This window comes from Parasteatoda tepidariorum, chromosome 12 (genome assembly GCF_982258835.1).
Source record: "Parasteatoda tepidariorum strain Cologne lab strain chromosome 12, Ptep-v5.0, whole genome shotgun sequence".
NCBI lineage: Eukaryota > Metazoa > Arthropoda > Arachnida > Araneae > Theridiidae > Parasteatoda > Parasteatoda tepidariorum.
The window spans coordinates 39,738,294-39,762,829 of NC_141766.1; the positions used below are offsets into that span (position 1 = coordinate 39,738,294).

At 27.2% G+C, this 24,536-nt stretch overlaps 1 protein-coding gene across 1 annotated transcript in view; it reads left to right on the forward strand.

Moving 5' to 3' along the window:
- The window catches only part of LOC107455081 (uncharacterized), a 72,984-nt gene extending 50,246 nt beyond the window's left edge, over window positions 1–22,738 (forward strand). The window contains exon 2 of the mRNA XM_016072504.3: window positions 21,249–22,738. Within this exon, the coding sequence (XP_015927990.1) occupies window positions 21,249–21,856 (608 nt within the window). The 3' untranslated portion in view covers window positions 21,857–22,738. The remainder of the gene's footprint in view (window positions 1–21,248) is intronic.
- The last annotated feature ends 1,798 nt before the right edge of the window (window positions 22,739–24,536 follow it).

The window sequence follows — 24,536 nt, forward strand, 5'->3', positions numbered from 1 at the left end:
GTGTTCACTATATCCCAGGTTCATTATAGCGGGATATGACTGTATTATAAAGTAAAAAGAGGCACTGTTTAGCTGTAAACAATTTTATGTATTTAAATGGTGGTTTGAAAGTGCAAAAAAATATTTCCGACAAAAATAAATTAAGGACGATTAAACATTTTTTTAAAATTCGAAATTGGAATAAGTTTATTCAGAAAAATATTTTATCCGTAATTCTTACACATTTTGTTTTATTTCTCTAAATAAGTAAAATGGATTTTTAAAAAAATATGAATTAATATAATTATGGCTTAGAACAGTGTAAAATTTTTTTAAATATATTTAAAGTATTTCTTTCTAAAATTTTTAAAATTGCTCATTTATGGCAGTTTACATAGAAAGATCCCGAATTATAAAATTTTTTGTTGTAAGTATTCTAGATAATATTTTTTAAGATAATTTGAAATTTTTATGGCAAATATGATCTTAAATCTCAGTTTCAAAGGGCAATTTCAATAAAAAGGTGTGAAAAAACTTGGACTATAATGCATTTCTGTGAACTGCACTCAACGTAGCCAGAAATTTTTAGAGACTAACATTCTGCACTCTCAGAAAAATTGATTCAACGATGAACAATAAAATATATACCTAAAACTATATTATTACCCATATTTCTTGCTTTTAGTTTGAAGCCTACTGCCGCTCTAACTGTATCAAAGTATCTTGCAATCAAATTTATACGGCACGAAAATTGTATAGTTCAAATTGGTACCACGTTGAAGTTGCAGTATACTTGCACGTTATTATGGTTCATCGTACACTGCGAAGGAAGTATGATCAAAACTGCTAGAATATGGTAAAAATTACCGTATTTCTGGCTCTATGGGAACACCAAAAAGTTCGGTAATGTTTACCGAAATGCTTTGGTCATGATTTTGGTAAAATTAACAAAAAATATGCTCTTTATAATTTGTGATAAAATTCAGTGGCTTTATCATGATACTTTAGAGCATGTCATAAAAGCCATTTATTCGTTAAATTTACTTGAAAAAAATTTACTTTTACTTTAAATTTACTTTTTGGTAAACTGTTATAATATGAATGGAAATTTTCCAAATGAATGGCTAGGGATAACCTGGTCGGTAGGGCGCTAGGCCCATGTCCAAGAGTTCGTGGGTTCGATCCCCGCCGGCCGAAGACACCCCGTGTAGTAAATGGTGACTGATGCACGTTAAACCTGTCAAGTTGCAAAGTTCTCCATGTTCCTAAAACAAAGCAATACCTCTGGGCGTACTGATCCAGAAATTTCCTTGTCTTCTGGATTGGTTCAAAATTACAAAGCTATGCAATTGAGCATTAGTAGTCGTAAACCCAAAATTTGGGTCAGCTGTTCAACGACTGATATATATATATATATATATATATATATATATATATATATATATATATATATATATATATATATATATATATATATATATATATATATATAATATATAATAATATATAATAATATATAATGAATGGTTAAAGTATAGTATATTTCGGTTTTATTTCCCAGAATCTGTTTTTTTTCCTACCAGAAATACCAGTACCATACAGTATGGTAATTTTACCGGAATTTTTTTTCTCCATTTAGTCTGGAAAAAAATTGTTCAAGGCTCTTATATAAATCGATTCAATTTTGAACCATAAAATTTGTATATTGAACCATAATATTGTCCATATTTGCCGCAAATTAATTAAGCCCTGAACAGTATTATGTTCACTTTAAAGATACCATTATGTAATAAAATTTAGGCTGGATAATAACAACTTTCAAACTTAGCATTGTAACAGGAATGACATAATGATTAAATGCAGTTTTACATTTCTAACAATATATATACATCCATTTAATCTTCTCACATAAAAAAGGAATTTTTAGAAATTCAAATACATACTTTGATAATTTGAATAAAAATTAGCATCAATTTATTAACTATTCTTAAAAAAAATAATAATAATCTGCTTTGCAATAACAATAACAAGCTAAAACCATTTATCAAATTGTCTAGATGTTCAGAGTAATTTTAGCTAGATATAAAAAACTGTCTACGAAGAGAATTAAAATATGAATTTTAGGTAAATTATACAAATTAAGTGTTCCGTAGCATTAAATTAATTGTTTTCAGTGTTAAGTTCGTAAAATTAACGCTGTCATATTTCTGGTATACTAACAGTATTTAATCTTTGGTGGAGTCATGCTTTAAAATTTGTTTATTTAGAGTTAGACTCCTTAGTAGTTTACTGTCTATTTGAGAGAAGAATTAAATGAAGAAACATTTTCAGTTTAATTAAAATTTTAAATGCGTTGTAGTATATTTAAACTTTAATGATATCTTATTTGTGAATAAAGAAGATACACAAATGCTGTAGGGGAAAGGAAACTTATGCTATTTAAAATGTTAATTTAATTTTAACACGTATATTTAAATTTATGCCATTAATTTTCATATTTAAATAATGTAAGAATTTTTGATTGAAGCTTTAGTTCAAATGCAAATATTATTTAGGGAAAAATTTATTTGAAAATTATATAAAAGAATTCTTTGAAAAGTATAGTTTGAAAACGATGCATCTGATATTCGAAAAAGAACAAATCGATTTAGAAAATACATTTTATAAAGACATTTTTTAAGTAAATTTTGTAGGAGAAAGGAATGATTTCATAGAATTTCCTTTTTTTAGTTACACTTTAGGTTGTCTTAAATTTCCCCAAGTAAAGATCCATCACTCCGGATTTTTCTGTATAAACTTTTAGGAAAATGCTAATGTAGTAAGGAGAATTCTGAATATTTAGAAAATTTATTTTTGAAATCTATATACGGAAAAAAAAAAATCTGGTAAAGCCATCTTATTGTATAATGACATATCTGGTTAAAAAAACCATAATTTTGGGTAACAAAGCTAAAATATACTATATTTAAACCATTCATTCGGTTATTTTTCCTTTCATATGGTAACGGTTTACCGGATATTCTAGTTTTCAAAATTATGGTTCTTATTTCCACACGTTTAGTGAAATATGCAAAACCAAAAAATAAATTTAGCCGAATAAATGGGTTTTAAGCCATGCTTTAAGGTACCATGATAAACTACCAATTTTTACCACATTTACCAAACTTTATCACATATTATAAAAAAAACATTTTATTATTAATTTGACCAAAATCATTACCAAAGCTCTTCGGAAAAAATAACCGAGCTTTTTAGTGTACCCATATAGATGAACATACGGTAAATTTTATCATATTCTGGTAGTTTTGATTAGACTTTTTTTTCTCAGCGTTGCTTAAATCAAAATTTATAAAAAAAATTAACTTATTTTTAAATCCTTATATCTGTTATTTGGTTTAATCATTTTTTAAAACAGCAAAGGGATCAGATACCTGAAATGTGCAAATTTTCTTCTCCTTATATTCGCAATTCAATCTCAATGATATTTCTTTTACTACTGCAAATGATATTTCTTTTACTACTGCAAATGATATTTCTTTTACTACTGCAAATGATATTTCTTTTACTACTGCAAATGATATTTCTTTTACTACTGCAAATGATATTTCTTTTGCAATTGCAAATGATACTTATTTTACAACTGATTCACCTTTGTCTACTGCAAATTTTATTGCATTTATGAAATCTTTATTTGTCAAGTTTAGAAACATATGTATAAAATTTTTATCAAATTTGAAAATTATGAGGGAGGAATATTGCTCCACTTTATGTAGAATACGCAACTCCTTTATTTTTGTAGAAAATATTTTCTTGAAGAATAATTTTTATGAATGTAAATAGTGTTTCTCAAATTTATATTCTATATTAAATAGTATCAGAATAGCATGCATAAAGCTGAGCGTATATCGTTTAAATCAGTATCTATCGTTCAGCGACCAAAACCTCGTTTGAGAATCATCTGCACATTAACTAACTACAATAACTTCTCGATTTGTATATAAAATACTTTTAAGGATAATCTTCATAAATGTAAATAGTGTGCCTCAAACTTGCACTTTACATTAAATCGTATCAGAATAGCATGCATCAAGCTGGATATATGCCGTTTAAATTAGTATCTATCATTCAAAGACCAAATCCTCGCTTGAGAATCATCTACACATTAAACCCAATTATGAGTTAATTTGAGTGCTAGAATTTAAAGCTCTGTTTAGAATTATGAGAACATGGACGCAAAGTCCTCGTCTGTAATCCAAAGCTAAACTCCAATCACAAGGGATTATTCGCAGATTTTGAGTGCTTTATAAACATTTCGCATAAACAAGAGACTAAAATGCAAGAGAGTGAAAATTTCCAGATAAATTAAAAATACGACATGTTAGAGGTGGGGAAATACACAATGAGAAAAAAATATGATCAAGATTACAAAATTGTGGTAAAATTTACCGTGTTTTTGGCTCTATAGGAACACCAAAAAATTGGTAATTTTTATCGAAGCAATTTGGTAAAATTAATAATGAATTATGGTTTTATAATATGTGATAAAATTTCATAATTTTATCATGATACCTTAGAGCATGGTATAAAAACTTTTCAGTTTAATTATCAAAATTTAGTTTTTAGCTATTGTATTTTTTTACGAACTATATTTTTGAAAAACAGATTTTCCGGTACACCGTTACCGTATGAATTATAAATTTACCAAATGAATGGTTTAAATACCGCTTATTTTGGTTTTATTAACCAGAAATATTTCTTCAACCAGAAATGGTATAGGTGGCACAACACAACGAGGACAGATGGAACAGGGAGATAATATACACCCATGCCTGAAGCAGGATTCGAACCTCAGATCTTCCTGATGAACTCCTTGACCACTATACAGATCCGGACGGCTTAAATTGTCTCTTTGTTTACGAGTGTGTAGTCTTTATTTTAGTTTCGTTATTCTAGTTAACAATTTGTCACAATACACTAGGATGAGGTATTGAGTTGAGGAAACATTTTCGTCATACATTCGAGAGTTCGAGTTCCTTTCCAAATCACGTGATTTCGTGACGGAATGATTCTCAAAATTAACGAAATTCTGCACAGGGGTTGCTGAATAGTCAAAATTGAGAGTTTTATTTTCTAGAGTGTTTTCGCGTTAAATCAGGGATTTTTTCCGGATTCTGTAAACCATAAAGTCGAAGACGATTGGATTATATAATATGGTCACGTTACCCAATATGGCTATTTTTGATAAGGACTTTCATAGGAATTTGAAACTAAATGCATACCGTAATATTTTTAAATAAGGCAACACAGTAGCAAAATTAACTTCATGCAAAGCTATTTTCTTTGAATAAAAACAACAAAGGAACTACAGCGCAAAATACAATTTTATTCTTCTCAGATTTCTGCGTTAGTCACTAATCCTACTAAATATGCTTTTTCCGTCTTTTTTTTGAAACATAAAATCCTAAGTCCATCAAAAATTGAAGTGATTTACCAATCGCTGTCAACACTGGGATTATTTTGCAATGCCGTTTTATTTTATCCACATTTCAACCCTTCACCAGTTATTTTTTTCCGTTAAAGAATAAATAACAGGAAAAGAGAAGAAAAAGGCGAGATCGCATTAAAAGATTACAGATATGATAATGTTGCTGAAAATCAAGCGTATAATTCTTAATCTTGTTTTGCTATTCGCGCGTTAAATCCGGGACATTTTTCGTGGTTCCCTGTAAATCTCCTTCAAAAACCATTAAGTCGAAGATGCTTGGATTATTGAACGATAAGCCTTAAATTACTTTTGTTTCAACTGGAAGTGTGCCTCAATGTGGGAAGAGTGTGTGGGTATTTTTTTTAAAAACAAAAAACCTTTTCATAACTGGATATAAAATGGTTACTGCTCGACTCAGATTATATGCAAGAACTTTTTTTTTGGGGGGGGGGGGCTACAGGATAAGTTTGATAAAAAAATATTAAAAATGCACCAAAATTATTTTGAGATTACTAACAGGCTTATGTTGATGATCGTATTAAGTCTTATAGTTTAGCAAGGAAAAAAATTATTTTAAGAAAAACTGCAAGCAGTTTTTTGTGTAGATTTCAAGTTTTTCTCTTATTGAAATTAAATAATAATCAGTTTTTATTTTTGTGATTATTTATATTATAAAAAATAATAGCTGATATTTTGAATAATTTATATAATCTAAAAAAATATTTTTAAGGCGCAATTGGCAATTTTATTTTTTTTTTCAGTTTCTCACTTTTTTGTGAAGTTTAAATTATTGTAAAAAAGCTAGATATGTTTAGCTTCGTTAGTAATAGTTAGTAATTTTATCATGGTATATTATAAAAACCATTTTCTCAGTTAAACTTACTTTTTAGTTTTGTATTTTTTCCTAAATATAATATGCGGTAATAAGAACTATAATTTTGAAAACTATAATTTCTGGTAAATCGTTACCATATGAACGGAATTTTTTTTAAATGAATGGTTTGAATACCGTATATTTTGGTTTTATTAACCAGAATTATATTGTTTCTTTTTACAACAAATCTCATTACCATGCAGTACGGTAATTTTACAGGAATTATTTTCTCCGTGTAAAAGTGATTAGATTATTGATGATAATATTCCCCAGAAAAGGCAGAAGAAATATGTGAATCATATCATTGATATCTCAAAGAAGGAAGGAAATTCCCGTGTTTCTGAAATAGTGATAAACATTCTTACGGTGTTTCGTAACGACCACCCTTATTATTTTTTAAGTCTTCATTGAAGGTGAAGTAGAAAAAGATATAGGATATGCTTAGGGATCACAAATTAATTTCGATTTATTTTTCTTGACAGTGTTTTGATGAATTTTTAAAAGTTTTGTCTCAAATATTAATTTAAGTAAAATTCCATAATTAATTTAACTCAGTTAAGTGAAAATCTACAACTTTGGCTTTCTGATTTCAGCATTTTAATCAACTTTGTGACACGTGATTTTTTCATTAACTAGTTAAAATATACTTCGAAAAGCTGCAGTATTGTAATTTTTATAATTATTATTTTTAAAAAAAGGCATCGAAGTTTAAATGTGTGCCATTCAATTTTCATTTTGCAACAATTATGATTCTCGATAGCTAAGCATAAGTTTAAGTATCTTTAATTTTCTATTTTATAACAGTTTTAAATAGTTATTTTGTATGCATAATTGAAACAAAAATAAACTTTAAATTATAAAGAATACGAAAAAATATCAATATTTCTATAATGTTCATAAAAATATTTCTTTATCTATGCTATTTATAAAAATATATTTCTGTCAATAATATTTAAAAAGAAAAATGAAAATCAAATTAGTACTTTCTTAGATTTCGATGCAACAGAACTGAAAACTATGTCCAATAGAAAAGACGATTTTAGTTGAAATATACGCATGTCCTTTTTTTACTCGCTGCAACGACTTCAAAAGTTCAAATCTTGGAAAATAATTTTCGAACATTATTTTCCCCAGAAAATATGTTTAACACAAAAACAAAGGCGTCATGATAAGATTAATTTCTATCAATAGTTTTTGTTTCATATAACCATCAGTCAAAAATAAAATTTTAGTATTTATATTATTTGTATTCCTCACACTTAAATTCAGGTTTTAACTAAATTCATTAAATTAAAAAAATTATCCAGATAATGTAATTTAAAAAAAAAACTTATTTAAATATTTCGCCAGAGTTGGACTTAAAATTAGCTTAAGTGGTGTAAAAGCGTCTTGACACAAAAAGATCTCCTTAAACATTTTACTTTATTCTTTTTAAAAAAGATATAGCAAAAAGCAAATATCCTTCATTTAATCTCCCTTATCGTCAAACTGCATTTACAGTCACTCAGTTTTTGTCTACCCGAAAAGTCACTGAATTTAAGAAAGAGGATAAGAATGCTATAAGATGAAATCCGGCGTCTCAGATGTAAGATTAACTTAGAGAGGATACCATCCAGAATATAAAATTTCGTTGGCACCAGATCTATTTTTTCGCGTACCGCGGTCTTGGATTTGCTCTTTTCGAAATTGAGAAATAAAAAATTGAGTCACATTCCAAGTATTTTAGACCAACAGAAGTCAAAACGAATTACCGCATCGACCATTAGATTGGTCTGTAATGCGATTTCTGTTGGGCTATTACCATGAAAAACTCTTAAAGAAAGTTAAAAGTGGAAAAGCGTAATAGACCTTCTGTGAAAAGTCAAAAGCAGACCCTGGGACTGATTTAGACTGAAATGTAGAATCTAAAGCTTGAAGAAAGCTTTGGTTTTAAAGGAAGGAAAACAAAGGGAGAATGTTTTTGATTTAAGTTAGAGGGAATTCTCTCGGGGGACGAGAAACGAGATTTAGTTTTCTCACATGATCTACACCAAACTAAATTTTTAAGGTTTATTTTTTTGCCCTCTGAAATAAGTATGTGGTATCGGATAAAAACCAAGTTTTATTCTTATTGTACTTAAATAAATGAAAAAAGTAAATTTATTTTCCTTAAATAAATAAAATGAAGTTCGGTTTTCGGTTAAGAACAAAGACCAATTTCATTACTCAATGACTTTTTTCTTTTTTGAAAAAAATAATATTTGATTAATTCGAAACCTCATATGCTTCATTTTTTTTACTCTAACTTAAACATTTTTTAAACCAAGTATTATGTTACAGTAATATAATATTAATTTTTAGCTACTTGATTAGTTGCTAAAAAAGGTTATAAAAAGGACAATTTTCTACTTTAAAATTCAGGTTAAGAAATTCGACGAGACGAGAAAAATTATTTTTTAGGAGTCTGGCGAAGTTGTTCAACTTTGTTGCTTGTGGGGTGTCAGGTAATGACCGCCTTTAGTGTATATTTTTAGAATCATGGTAAAAAATGAAGTCAATAACTGCAACCGTTAAGTATTGCAAACTAATATTTGAGCGAAAAAAAAAACACAAATCATATAGAAATCTAATAATTCACTACTGAGTGGAATATTAGATTTCAAATCAAGTTTTATTTTTATTGTACTTTTATCAATGAAAAAAGTAAATTTATTTTCCCTAAATAAATAAAGCGAAGTTCGATTTTCGATTAAGAACAAAGACCAATTTTATTGCTCAATGACTTTTTTTTGGAAAAAAAAATATTTAATTAATTTGAAACCTCATACGCGTAATTTTTTTATTCTAACTTGGACATTTTTTTAAAGCAAATATTATGTAATATTATTTTTTAGTTACTCGATTAGTTCCTAAAAAAGTTATGAAAAGGATAATTTTCGACTTTTTCTTATTTGTGTTAAGAAATTATTCGAGACGCCAAAAATCAGATTTTGGGAATTTGGTTGAAGTTGTTCAATTTTGCTGCTCATAAGGTGTAAAGTAATAACCGCCTTTAGTGCATATTTTTAGGATCATGGTTAAAAATGAAGTCAATAACTACAACCGTTAAGTATCGCAAATTAATATTTAAGTGAAAAAGAAACAAACTTCTTATCGAAATCTAATGATTCTCTACTGAGGGGAATACAGAAAATATAAAATAAAACTGTTTAATTTAATAATGGTAGAAAGAATTTTGAATCATAAGATATATAATTTTTTGCATCATTTTAACTAATTCAACTTTACTTAGCAAAATACAAAATTAGGGCGAAGTCGGTCGAATAGTTCCTGAGAAATCGAACTTTAAAGAAGCCTTGTTTTTAAAATTCTATTTCTCAATAACTATTCGACCGATTTCGATAAAATTTTATATTACGTCATGCAGAATTACATCCTTTAAAATGCTGTAAAAATTTTATACTATAATTCAATACATATAAATTTTATACATATAATTTTCAACTCAAAAATTTTTCAACTATTATTAAATAAAATAATAAAAAATTATAAATATTTACTAAAAGTTATGTTTTGCTTAGTATTAACTTCGAATAAACAAATTTTAGAATTATGTACAAAGAATTTTCTATTCGCTTTAAGCATTTTATGGCGAATTTCGCAAAAAATAAAACTAACATTATGGGGTCCAAACTTTGGAACGCTCTCCATACCAAACTACTGGTACCATGTTTCCCATATTGCGACCACCCTCTATATTTTGATGGTAAGAAATCCGAATCCCTCGAAAATAAAGGTATGTTTATTCAAAGAAAGTACGTTTTTGTGTCTGATTTCGTAATTTAAAATATCGTCTGCACTGATTAATAAGCATATTTGAGGTCACCCCCCTCAAACCTTTCAAATTGAATCCTTAATCGTGAAGATCCGAACGTTGGATCAAAAGTTTTTCAGGGGGGGGGGGTTGTTTTTTATCTTGCGCACTTTGCATGAACCATATTATGTATATAATAATTATAATAGAGAAAACTATATTTTTTTTAAAAAGTATTTTTCATACTAATATAATCTGAAACTTTTTGTTTGCATATAGATTTACACTTTAAGAAGTTTTAAATTTTTAAAAATGTTATAAACTTGCTCTCATAAAAATTTTATTCTTATAATATTATCTGTTATTTTTAAATTGTGTATATTATACGTACCTGTTCCTTTTTTAATTTTTAAGCATAAAAATAAAGTCACTTTTCATTTAATGGTGAATGAAACCAGAGAGTATTTGGTTAACAATTTTTTTCTGAGAAAAACTTTAATTAACAAAGAAAAGATAAATATAAATTTTTGAAGAAAGTAATTTGATTAAAGCAATCTTTACTTGAACCATTTTAATATTTTTAGAAAAAAGTAAAAATTTATGGTTTTTGCTAAAATGTGAAATTTAGTATGATATTTCATGCCAGTAGCATTTTTATAATACTTATTTCTTAATATTTGAACCATTTACGCTGAATCACACTTATTAAATATTAAGAATATTTTAAGCTTACACTCCATTAAGATAAAATATAAAATGTGCATATTTTTTATAAATAAAGTTAAATAAACTTGTGTTTTTTTTTGTATTTGATAAGTGTTATCATTTCTGCATTTAAAAAATGAAGATTTAGCTTCATTAGATTGAACTGTTTATTAAGAGTAAATATCATCTTTCCATTTAAATTTCCCATACTTAATTTTTTATTACTTAATAACTTAGATGCAGTTTTTCGCAAAATAATGATAAACTTTAAACAATCAATTTATAAAGTTGGATTTAGTTATAAATCAGGTAAGCTGCATGCTGGGGGATACGTTTGAACCTAGAATGCATCTGATAAGCTCAGAGTTTATTTTACGTAGGTTCCTGCTCCCCTAGTGTCAGCTTCTATTTTAATCTAGTCCATGTCTCTAGGTGGATTAGTTGCCCTTTTCCTAGTTCTAGGGCTCTTGATTTTTCTCAGTACTTGCTTCTAAGATGTTAAGTGATCGCGTTTTCAGTCTATGTTCCTAGGATGCTAAGTCCTTGCTTCTTTGCTGCCTACGTTTCTAAGATGCTCATTCCTTGCTATTTTCTAGCCTTCAAGGATGCTCTGTCCTTGCTTTTTTTCTTCCTAGTAACATTCCTAAGATGTACAGTCCTTGTTTTTTTTCGATTCCTTTTTGTAAGTTGCTCAGTCCTTGCTTTTCCCCTGTGTATGTTTCTAGAATGCCTACTCTTTGCTATTTAGCAATCTTCAAGAATGATCAGTCTTCACTTTTTTTCTTATCCACGCTCCTAAGATGATCAGTGTTTGTTTTTTCTCTATTCCCTTTCCTAAGTTGGTCAGTCTTTGCTTCTACCCTGTCTATGTTTCTAGAATGCCTACATTTTGCTCTTTTGTAGTCTTCAAGGACGTTCAGTCCATGCTTTTTCCCTACCCATGCTCCTAAGATGCTCAAACTTTGCTTTTTTCCCATTACGCTAAGATGCTCAGCCATTGCTTTTAACCAGCCTATGCATATAGAACATTCAGTTCCTCATTGCTTAGTTAGTATATTATCATTAGTTAGTATATGCTTCTTGGATGCTTAGACATTGTTTCGTGTTGGTCCATGCGTCTTTGGTCATGATTCTGTGAAACTAAATATGTTTATGGTCGATAATGCAAAGACGTCCCCTCAAGACGTTCGGTAAGGTAAAGGCCTGTTTAGACGATCCAATTTCTTGGACAGAGATTGATTGATATTGATGGAAACTTGTTTTGCTTTGAGCTTTGATCGTGTAAACAAACATCCAAGAACTTGGTCCAACTTCTTGGACGATAGTAGAGCATGTTCTACTTTCCATCCAAGTTTTTTCTCCCTTAACCAATCAGCGTCATAGGTTTTGTGACGTCAACAATCAGGCAGCAAATTATGTCATCTTCTTGTCTGTTTTCATGTATTTTAGTCCAAATAAATTGATCTGCTGCGGTTTATTTGTGTTATTATGATTTTATTTGAATTTATTTAGTAATTTTAAACTTATGTAAGTATTATTTTAAAATGTTGAATATGAACAATGCGCATGCGCAAGTTTTTCTTTCAACGAATCAGCGACATTCAAGAACTTGGATAGTGTCAACGAATCATCCAATTTCTTGGACAGAGAAATCCGTTCAATTTCTCGAATTCAAGAAATTGGACCGTGTAAACTTAAGCTCAACTAATTGTTTGATTTTCCTTCAACGAAATGTTCATAATGATGAAATTTTCCTTGCGAGTAGAATATTTTTCAAACTCTAAATAAATGAATATTGAATAAAAAAAACTTTAAAAACTCGTGGTTCATCAGGTAATTAATAAAAATTTATTAATGAAAAGTAAGATATTGCTACAGTGTGAGTATTGCTACAGTGTGAGCTTTTCTTGTAATAAATTTATTTTACAGTTGAAAATAAGTTTTTTAGTTTTTATCGATATCTCTACGCAATGATCAATGTTATTTTGGGACCGAAGTTTTCTTCAAAATCGTTCGCAAAAGGAATTTTTTCTGTCATTATTTAATAATCAATCATTTTTAAATTGTCATTAACCTACCTACACAGAACTCAACCATTATTTTATTATCACATGCATTATCTAGCAAAAGTTTCCCTGATTAAAGTAATAATTGCAAGCGGCACTTCTTTCTTGCAATTGAATAACGTTTCAAAATTTCGATTTAAAGAAAAAAAATATCACTTTCGAGAGCTTCTTAATCTTTTATTTAACCAAATTGATGTAGCATAAAAATATCGAGGAAAAGAATCGGCATCTTCTGTTAATTAATTTTTGGAAAATTACCTTTGCTTTTCGAAAATTTGTGGAACAATAATGATTTAAATTTTTCAAGCTACGAATTATAATTGCCGACGGCTTTTATCAGAAGAGTTTTTATTCTCTTATTCGCGCTTGTGTGTAATTATTGTTCAAAATTAGAGACGGATGTCGTTGTATAATAGCAGTCAAAAATTGGTTTCCTTTTAAACGACGCTATTGTTCGCGCTTCAGTTAATATAATTCTTCTAGTTTTCTTGGAACAAATGCTTTTCGTAGTATGCACACTAAGTTTCGAAATTTTAATTTCTTTTTTTTCAACTTTGTTTAGAAATTCGCCTCGAGCAAAATATAACTTTGCCACTTCAAAGCGTAAAAGAGTAATTCTCATTTTAAATATTAAGTCGTTTAATTTAATTATTTAAATCACCATTTATTATTCAGTAGCTAGTGTTAATAGCCTTCTTCGCCTGATACTTTTTATTTTGGAAATTGTGGTTAATAACTGTTTCTTTATTTATGCGATTTAGAAAATTTTAAGTTAAATCAAGGGTAAGGACCTTACAAAATCTTTTACAATAAGATTAAAAATCTTTACTTTTGTTAGTAAAGCAATACTGAAAAAAATTATTCTACGAAGAGCAAAGAAGAGGAAGTTACTCCCTGATTAATAACTTTTCATTAAATAGTCAGGTTATTACATAATAAAGTTTGAAGAGTGCATTTAAAATTTTTTAAAGAATTGCTGTTATTTAAGCTATTAATTACGCTATTATTAAAATATTTAAATTACATAATCAATCTTAAAAACCAAATTTCTTTAAATAAACACACTTGTATTATTTCACGAATTTGAATTTTCGAACACTAAAAATATGCGTAAAAGAGTCACGAATTAAGAAAAATTGTCCTATTATGAGTTAAGAATTATTTTTACTTTCTGCGTTTTGTGCCATTGTGTTACAATAAAATGGCACAGCTTTGTTCCAATTTTGCTCGATTTCGGACTTCGCCCGAAAACTCATCACTCAAATCGAAAAAAATAACGCAGCAAATTTTAAAATTCGATTGCTCAAGAATAAATGTATATTTAAATAATTTTTAATGTATTTTAAATGGAGATTAATTTTTTAATTATCGATATTTTGTAATGAAAGCTATAAGTAATTTAGATAATTTTTGTATCAAAATAGACAGTAAAAACCCTTGAGTATTATTTAATTTTAATGAAAAGTCGAAATTTTAAAACATAAAAGATTTAGTTAGTGGTTTTTCATTTAAAAAATTTTTAAATTACAAAGCACTAAACTCCTCTGTGCCACGAATCCCAAAGTAAAAAAAAAATAAAGTTGAAAGAGAAATTATTTTATTGTATAAGGATTTCATTAAATTAACGATTTTTTTCAGCTACTTAAACGTTAATTAGTCACAAAATGTCGCTTTAAAACTTATTTAACTTTTAAATACTGGATTAAAGTTAATATTTGTGAACAATTTTTACGGTTCACAAAAATTAGTTTAAATACTCACCACTAGGGGGAAAAGGGTGCTTAGTAGTAAAGAGTGCATTCACGATAAAGAATAATAATTTTCTGTGCATACATTACGCGAAAGAAATTTAAGACTATAAAATATGACGAACGTAATAAATAAGGAATGTTCAGAAAATTTTTTCAGCTTTCTTTATCGTAAATCAATAATCATAATCAAATTATTTATTATATCATAACTCATAAGTCATATGCCATTCGTTTATCACGCTCACTAGGTTACTAGTTTTCGCTATATACATACTAACTATACTTACTCAATAGGTACATGATAAAGTATGATAATCAAATAAAATCGTAACTTATCCGGAATCTTCATAAACTTCCTTCAAAATCTCTTAATCCGAATCACATTGTAATTTCCACCTTGTTAACAACTGTCAGACTTATTTTAGTCAGAAAATAAGTATCCCTTTTGACTGATTTTGTAGTATTTTTAAGTTTTCTATATTTTGTTTAATTAGTTTTTAATGTATAGATAATTAAGTGCAAGTTTAATTATCATCCCTACACGTTATTTAAATTTAGCTACTATTAGAAAAATAATGGCTTCTTGAAAGTGCTTTTAAAATAATGAAGCTCTAAATATCAAAAATAGAGATACAATCTGCTTGTCAAAAGTGATAAACAACGAGTGATGATCATTCATAATTACGGTAACTTACGCATGATGATTTGGCTAAGATTGTTTATTTTTAATTAAAAAAAGGTTGTGATTTCGACGAAATTATGTTTTTTAAAATTAGTAATAATAAAAATATTTATTTTTAAAAAAGGTTTTAACTCGGAAAATACATTAAACGTGCTAGTTTTAAATCTTTAAATCCATATCATACGGGTGAAAAATTTAGGTAAAATTATCGTACTGTATGGTAAAAGCATTTCTGGTTTAAAAAATCATAATTCTGATAATAAAACTAAATTATACGGTATTTAAAACATTCCTATGGTAACGGTTTTTTAAATTTATGTTTCTTATTATCCCACATTTAGTAAAAATACAAAACTGAAAAGTAAATTTAATCGAATAAAAGGTTTTTATGCCATGTTCTAAATTACCATGATAAAACTAGCAAATTTTATCACCTATTATAAAACCATATTTTATTGTTAATTATACCAAAATAATTACTAAAGCACTTCGGTAAAAATCATGGAACTTTTTGGTGTTGCCATAAAACCAGAAACATGGTAAATTTTACCATATTTTGGTAGTTTCGACCATGCTTTTTTCTCATAGCAGAGACTGCAAAAATTTTTTTAATGAAAAATCAGAAAAAAATCAATTAGGAAAGTCAGATTTTTATTTTTGTATCTAATGACATTTCTAGAATTTTTCGATACAATCGTAAATCATATAAATCGATAATGTTCATGCAATCGTAATCGTATACAATCGTTAACGATAATAGTAAATGAGTGAGAGAACAGAGCTAGTAAAGAAAAGAAACGATTCTCATTAGGGAATCTGCAAAAGAATGAATAAGTGAATTGGCGTATCAGAAAATAGTCGAATCAGTGACTGAGCAAATATGTGGACGGGTGAATGAATGAATGAATGAATGAAAGATTTATAAACTTTTGAATTGTGGTAAGGTAGTATTTTCCGGCATCAAAGATAAATCATGGTAAAATCTAAATTGACATAATTATTTTTTGTGTTTTATATTTATGGAAAAATTTACCAAATGACAGATGTAAATATCGTATTTTTCGATTTTATTGCCAGAATTAAATATTTTTTCTTTACCAGAAATATCATTATCATACAAGATTAGTAATTTTATCAGAATTTCTTTAAAATAAATTAATATTTTAATAATAAATTAAAAAAACACTTAGTGAGGATTAGCTCATTTATTATTTTTTAAACGATATTATAAAGATTTTATGTCTACACAAATTATTACCCTCAATAAATTTAAAACAACAATTATGTCAATTAATAGTACTCCAGGTTGTGAAACTCACATCAAAATTTCCCAAAATTAAACAAATGAGATATATTTAAATTTTTTTCCCGAACCTATTAGACCAATTTATATTTGAATTCGGTATGTTGTTATTTGCTAATTTCTTAGCGTTCTATTTAGGTAACATGTAACAATTCTTATATTAAAAAATAGGTAAGATTTTTGATCATTATTAAGCAAAAGATTGAAAGAAAAAAATTACCAAAATTTTTAATGCTACTACGTAAATAATAAAATCTACTGTATTTATGTTAAGAGATTGAAATATTGATTGCAGAAGCATATTTTTGGTGTTATATATATAAGAATTCATATTAACTGATATTAATTTTCAAAATAAATATTTAAGTGATACGCCAGTTTCAAAATCTTCGAAAGGAAATTTTCTTGTAATTTTCAATGCCTTGTTTTATTTGCAAAAATATAGCACGCATTATTGCAAGCAGTTTTGTTTTTTAAACGAAGAGAGAGAGATTAAATCTATAAATTTATTTTTTAATGGATACATCAATTAAATATTTAAATCTATTATTTAGAATGCTTGCCAAAATATGTTTAATTGATTATAAAGTCGTAATTAAAAATTATTAAAACAATCAAAATAGTATTTCAAATCAATTAATTCTATTAATATATTACTTATTGTACAAATAATTTAAATCTATTAAATCTTATGATGTATTGTAATAAGGGCAAGCTCAAAATAATTAATTATCAGTATACATTTGAATAAATCAAGTTTTTAATTCTATTATTTAATCATAATGTCGAAGTATTAAAAATTTATTAAATTTTAAAGTAAATGTTTAGTAGTGTACAGTTTCATACATTTTTAAAAAAATTATTATCAAAACGTTAATTGTTTTATCGTATGTCCTTTTATTTTTTTATTTTTAATTTTTAGCAGTAGTTCGAATTGATTAACGCAATGAATCAATTATTCAATTCGGGTACTTAAATTCGCATAATTAAATTCGCAATTTCAACTCAAGATAGTATAAGCGCAAGTTTAAATCTATTAAATCATGCAAATTTTTACCGATTAACTTGATAAATGCATTATTCTGTTACACAAATCTTAAGCTCTCAAAATTCCAGAAAACTGCGATGTAAATCTTTAATTATTTACAACCTTAAAAATTAAGTTTCTAAATCCTCCTCTGAATCCATTAAGGTTATTTTATGTTCAACAGTGAATTTCAAACAGTTGTTAAAATTAATAACTTCCAAAAATAGATTATTCAGATTCAATTAATTCATTCGAAAAATCTATCATAGGTGCAAGCTTAAATAGGTTAAATATATTAACTGTATAAGTTTTCATTGATTATTATCTAAATCTAATTTTAGTGGAAAAAATTTAATTCGATAAGATTATTAAATCTAATTCTTGCAATAAAAATATAAACCCATAAAAATTAATATATTTCCTTTAAAAATATTTTACTTATAGCAGCAAGTTTTAAAAATTGGCTTAAATTGGTCATCTCTTTCAATCTACTGTTTAATCATAAAAATGCAAAGCAAAAATCGTGTTCGTAGATCATCTGTTTCATCTAATGTTGTTTTATTTTAAGCGGCAAGCATTAGTTTGAATTGATGAAATCTATAAATTTATTATTTAGTGCTTAAATGTAACTAAATTATATCTTAAGATATATTATCCTAAGAGGTTACTTAAATCGATCAAATCTGTTTACTTTTCAAATTTAAATCGATTAACTTTTTAAATTTATTATTTATCTAATCTGATATATTAATAAATCTGTTATTATCTCTTAAGATGAAAATATTAGAAATCAATAAAACATTCATGTAATTGTTTAAAGATATTTACATTTCTGTTTTAAATATTATCCACAATCTTAAAAAAAAGTGTACTCATAAAACGCAATCTGATTCCTCTAATGTTATTTTATGAAAACCATTATGAAATATGCAAACATTTAAATATTCAAACCTATAAAAGGCTGACATTTTAGAAATCAATGAAGCAGTAATGCAAACTTTTAGTTATTCGCATATGTAAATAAAACCTGAGAAAATAGTGTCTGTTCGTTATCTGTTCCCTCTAATATTATTTTACTTTCAGCAGCAAGCAGCAGATAGATAAAATCTATAAATTTATTATTTCGTGCATAAGTTTAAATCGATCAAATCTTAAGATCTATTATCATAAGAAGATGCTTAAAACTATCAAATCTTTTTACTATATAAATTTAAATCGATTAACTCTTAAAATCTATTATTTATTTAATCTAATATATTAATAAATCCATTATTAACTCTTAAGACCTAAATATATATTAGAAATCTATAAAACAGCAATGTAAATATCTTCATATTTATAGTGCTGTGTTACAGATTATCCATAGTCTTAAAAGAAGTGTGTTTATAATACGTAATATCATTTCTCTAATGCTGTTTTATACAAACCTGCATGAAATATACAAACCTATAAGATACAAACTTTTAAGAAATCAATAAAATAGTAATGTCAATTTTTACTTACATGCAAGTGTTAATACAACCTAATAAAATTGTGTTCGTACTTCATCTGTTTCATATGTTATTTTGTTTTCAGCAGCAAGTAATAGTTTAAATTGATAAAATTTATAAATTCATTATTTAATTCATAAATGTCAATCAATCAAATCTTAAGATGCACTATCATAACAGAATGCTTAAATCTATCAAATCTATTTACTATTCAAATTTAAATAGATTAACTCTTTAAATCTCTTTCTTGTTTTATCAAAAATATTAATAAATCTTTTATTGACTCTGAAAATAAAAATATTCAAAATCAACAGTAATGTAAATGTTTAAAGACTTACCTTAGTGTTCATAAATTGTATACAATATTAAAAAAAAGTGTACTCATAAAACGCAATTTGATTCCCCTAGTAAGTTTAATACAAATATGTATGAAGTATGTAAACGTTTAAAGATGCAAACCTATAAAATACAAACCTTCAGAAATCAATAAAATAAAAATGTATATTTTTAGTTATATGCCAGTGCAAATACAACATAAAAAAATTCTGTTCGTACGTCGTCTGTTTCATCTAAAGTTATTTTATTTTTACCTTCAAGCAGTGTACTTTAAATCGATAAAGTCTATAAATCCATTATTTAGTGCATAAATTTAAATCGATTTAATAATAAGGTGTATTATCAAAAGAGAATGCTTAAATTGGTTAAATCTATTTACTATACAAATATAAATCGATTAACTCTTTAAATCTATTATTTATTTTATCCGATTTATTGATAAATCTGTTACTAACTCTTTCGATAGAAATATTAGAAATCTATAAAAGTGTAATGCTGATAATGTCTAAAGATTTACATTATTATTTTATGGATTATTCAGTAGCTTAAAAAGGTGTACTCATAAAACGCAATCTGATTCCTCTAATATTATTTTGTGCAAAACTTTATGAAATATGCAAACCTTTAAATGTGCTAGCCTATAAAATGCAAACCTTTTAGAAATGAATTAGTTATTAATGTATATTTTCAGTTATATGTAAGTGTAAAAACAACTTTAGAAAATTGTGTTCAAACAACATCTGTTGCATTTAATGTCATTTTGTTTTTAGCAGAAAGCAGTAGATAGAAAGAATTTATAAATTTATTATTTAGCTCATGATAACCTTAAGATGCATTATCATAAGGGACGCTTAAATCTATCAAATCTATTTATTATGCAAATTTAAATCAATTAACTCTTTAAATCTATTATTTGTTAAATCTAATATATTACTAAATCTATTATTAGCTCTTAAGATCTTCATATATTAGAAAACAATAAAACAATGTAAATGTCTAAAGATTTACATTGCTGCTTTATAGATTATCCACAATCTTAAGGAAAGTGTTCTCATAAATCGCTATGTGATTCCTCTAATGTTATTTCATTTCCCCCGTAAAGTTAGATCGATCAAATCTATTTACTATGCAAATTCAAATAGATTAACTCTTTAAATCTATTATTTATTAAATCTATATATTAATAAATAGATTAGCTCTTAAGTTCTATATATATATATATATATATACTAAGATGTATGATTAAAATAGAATGCTTAAATCGATCAAATCTATTTACTAGGCAAATTTAAATCGATTAACACTTTAAATCTTTTATTTATTAAATCTAATATATTCCTAATTTATTATTAACTCTTAAGATCTATATGTATTAGAAAACTATAAAACAATGTAAATGTCTAAACATTTACTTTGCTGTTTCATAGATTATCCGCAATCTCAAAAAAAAAGTGTTCTTATAAAGCGCAATCTGATTCCTCTAATGTTATTTTATTTCCCCCCGTAAAGTTAGGTAGATCAAATATATTTACCATACAAATTCAAATCGATTAACTCTTTAAATCTATTATTTATTGAATCTAATATATTCTTAATTTATTATTAACTCTTAAGACCGATATATATTAGAAAACTATAAAGCAATGTAAATGTCTAAACATTTGCATTGCTGCTTTATAGATTATCCGCAATCTTAAAAAAAGTGTTCTTTTAAAACGCAATCTGATTCCTCTAATGTTATTTTATTTCCACCGTAGGGTTATGTCAGCCGACGAGCAGCTCTCCACCGGCCGACGAATTCCTCAACTCCGACAGCCGAGCATCCAGTCCCTTATCCCCGGGTGCCATCAACGACGACAATCCCCACCCACACGGCCAGGGAAGCGGAGGAACAGTTGGCGGTTGCGGCAATGGCGGCTCCACGGGAACAGGCAGTAACGGCGACAGTGATTCCAAGAAGAGTAAAAACAACCGTCGTAAGAAAAAAACTCGTACTGTTTTTACTCGCAGTCAAGTGTTCCAACTTGAATCGACATTCGACATGAAACGATATCTATCTAGTTCTGAGCGTGCCGGCTTAGCTGCATCCCTACATTTAACAGAAACTCAAGTGAAAATATGGTTCCAAAATCGGCGCAACAAGTGGAAACGTCAACTAGCAGCTGAGCTTGAGGCTGCCAATATGGCTCATGCTCAAAGGATGGTTAGAGTCCCTATTTTGTATCACGACACTGGTTCCTCTTCAGTGGCGGCAACGGAAAACTCGACACTTAGTGTAGCAACTTATCCGTCGCTCTACTACCACCACGCCTCTTTTGCCAACAGCCAAGGTGGTACACGTGCCCCTCTACCTAGTCTGGTATGATAACAACTTCATATCAAACTGATTTATTGTTCGTTATCTTTAATCGGATAACTTTTGCCAAAGGAACAAAATGCAGTAGTGCTTCCTTACTGTTACTATTGACAATAAAGCTTCAAGCTGTATTTCCTCTGAAACTATAATTCTTCACACAAAGCGTCTTCATTAAAATAGTGTAGTGTGGACTTTTACTTGTTTCAACTCAAATATTTTGGCTGCTTTTAGAAACAAGTATTAAAAAAATATGATTGGACCAAGAACTTCATATAATCGTGTTATTAAAAGGTTTGTGTATACATTCTTTGATTTGCACTACAATTGCTTTGTTTGTTTATAAATTTAATGTATTTTTTGTTGTTTGGAGGAGAATGCAGCAAAGTTACAAAAAAATCATCGTCTGTTGTATGTGATTATTATGATGCAAATCAGCATTAAAGAGCTAAATCGAGTTATTTGTTTGTTTTTTGTGACATAAACGGATTTTTACAAGATCGGCACAATTTTGTAAAAATGTTGTATTTTGGATTTACTATGCTTGGTTAAATACTTACCAAGGTGTTGATACTATTTGTGTGTAAGAAAAAGCTTCTTGTGATTTTATGTATATAAGTTAAAATATCATATTTCATAGTATACAGAAAATGTGTAATTATTAAGTTTTTCTTTCTTTACAATTTTCTTTCTGTTTCCAAATGTGCAATGTAGTTAGGCCGAAATATATTATTTATGAGAGTTTATTTATCATATTTATTTAAGTCACAACTTCATCTTTAATCTTAAAAAAGTTATTATTTAACTTTGGAAATATCTGTAAAGTAATTCAGTATCAATTTTTCTATTTTTATGTAACGCAAGAAACATTAATAAAAATTATACATATTATTATTTTCTAGTTGTTTAATGTTTCTATAGGAGCCTTTCGGTCCTAATTAATCCTTTATTATATTATAAATATAATTAATCCCTTCAGCTCCATCGGGACATACTATCGGGGCAGACAATAGCACCACTGGGACATATGTGTCCCGTCTAAAGGGCACATATGTCCCTACCCCCCAATTGCCCAAACAGTTAATTTTTTATTTAATTTTGTCAGAATATTGTTATTTTTACCTTATATGATCTATGAAAATCATAATTGGTATTTTTATTGGAAAAGAAAAAGTTTGTCTTGAAATGTTTAAGCACATAAAAAGTCATACATTTCTTTCAGATATACATTAAGTAACAAATTCAAAAAATGAATGTTTTATGTAATTTAATTTATTATGCGGCTTTTTTTAAAAAAACCTGCATCGTATAAATTAAATCTCTAGTTATTATTTTTATTAATTATCCTAACGTTTTAAAGTGATTTAGATAAATTTTAATTGTTTATTTACTAAGAAAAAAATTGAATAAATTATCTTAATACAAATTTGCATTTTTGATAAAATAAAGTAATCTCATGCCCATGTTTTTATACTTATCATATTTAAAATAACATTTGTTACTTTACTGTTTTTAGTAAGTGGAACTCGTAGGTAAAATATGTCCTTGAATTTTTGAAGGTCATTTCCTAATAAGTGCTTATTGAAGGAAAAAATTACCCACATGGAAAAAAAATCAGAATAATTACCATAATGTATGCCATTTCTAGCAAAAAAAAATAATTTCTGTTTATAAAACCAAAATATATGGTATTTAAACAATTGATTTGGTAATTTTAGAATTCATATGGTAACGGTTTACCGGAAATCTTTAAAACTATAATTCTTTTTATCACACTTTTAGTAAAATATACAAAACTGAAAATTAAATTTAAGCAAATAAATGGTTTTAATGCTCATGATAAAAACTTCTCTCTGTGCTCATGATAAAACTTCTTGATACATAATTATTAATTATGATATTAAGTGTCACGATAAAATTACCAAATTTTATCAAAATTTTATTGTTAATTTTGTCAAAATTATTGCCAAAGTGGTAAAAATTACTATGCTTTTTGATATTCTCATAGAGCCAGAAACCTGATAGTTCTGGTTGCTTTGACAATATTTTTTTCTCAGGTGCATAAATAAGTTTGTACTTCGCCGAAATATATAAATATCGAAAATCGAATAAATGTTTAAAGATATTAATTTCTTTTAATATCCCTTAATGATCATATATCAATAACTATTTCAAACTTTAATATTTGATTACATTATCTTTTATATTTGTCTAATTATTATTCCGTCATGAAAGATAAAAAAAAAACTTTTATTAAAAAATAAAGATTTTCATTACTTTATTTTTTATGATAGTGTTTTTAAAATAAAAGGTACTCTTTAATGAACACTCTTACTATGTAATGAACACTCTTACTTACTTACTCTTTGGAGTCCTTGCAAAAAAATGCAATTTTGAGTCTCAAATTAATATTCCAGCGAGGAAGAAATAAAAACGGTATCAAAATTTATTGATTTACTAATGATTAATTACTGATTTACTAAGTTGGGATAAAAATTATCAAAACCAATTTCATTTGTCTGATGATGGTTGAGGATATTTTAATAACCACTTTTCTGTTTCTTCCCACAAGCAAGCAGTCCCCCACAAACGAGCACAAGTTTCATTCCCGCCTTCCTCAGTATTGATTCAATAGAATTCGATACATTTTTTTTAGTTTTGGCTAAAACACTGATTTAAAAATATGTATACT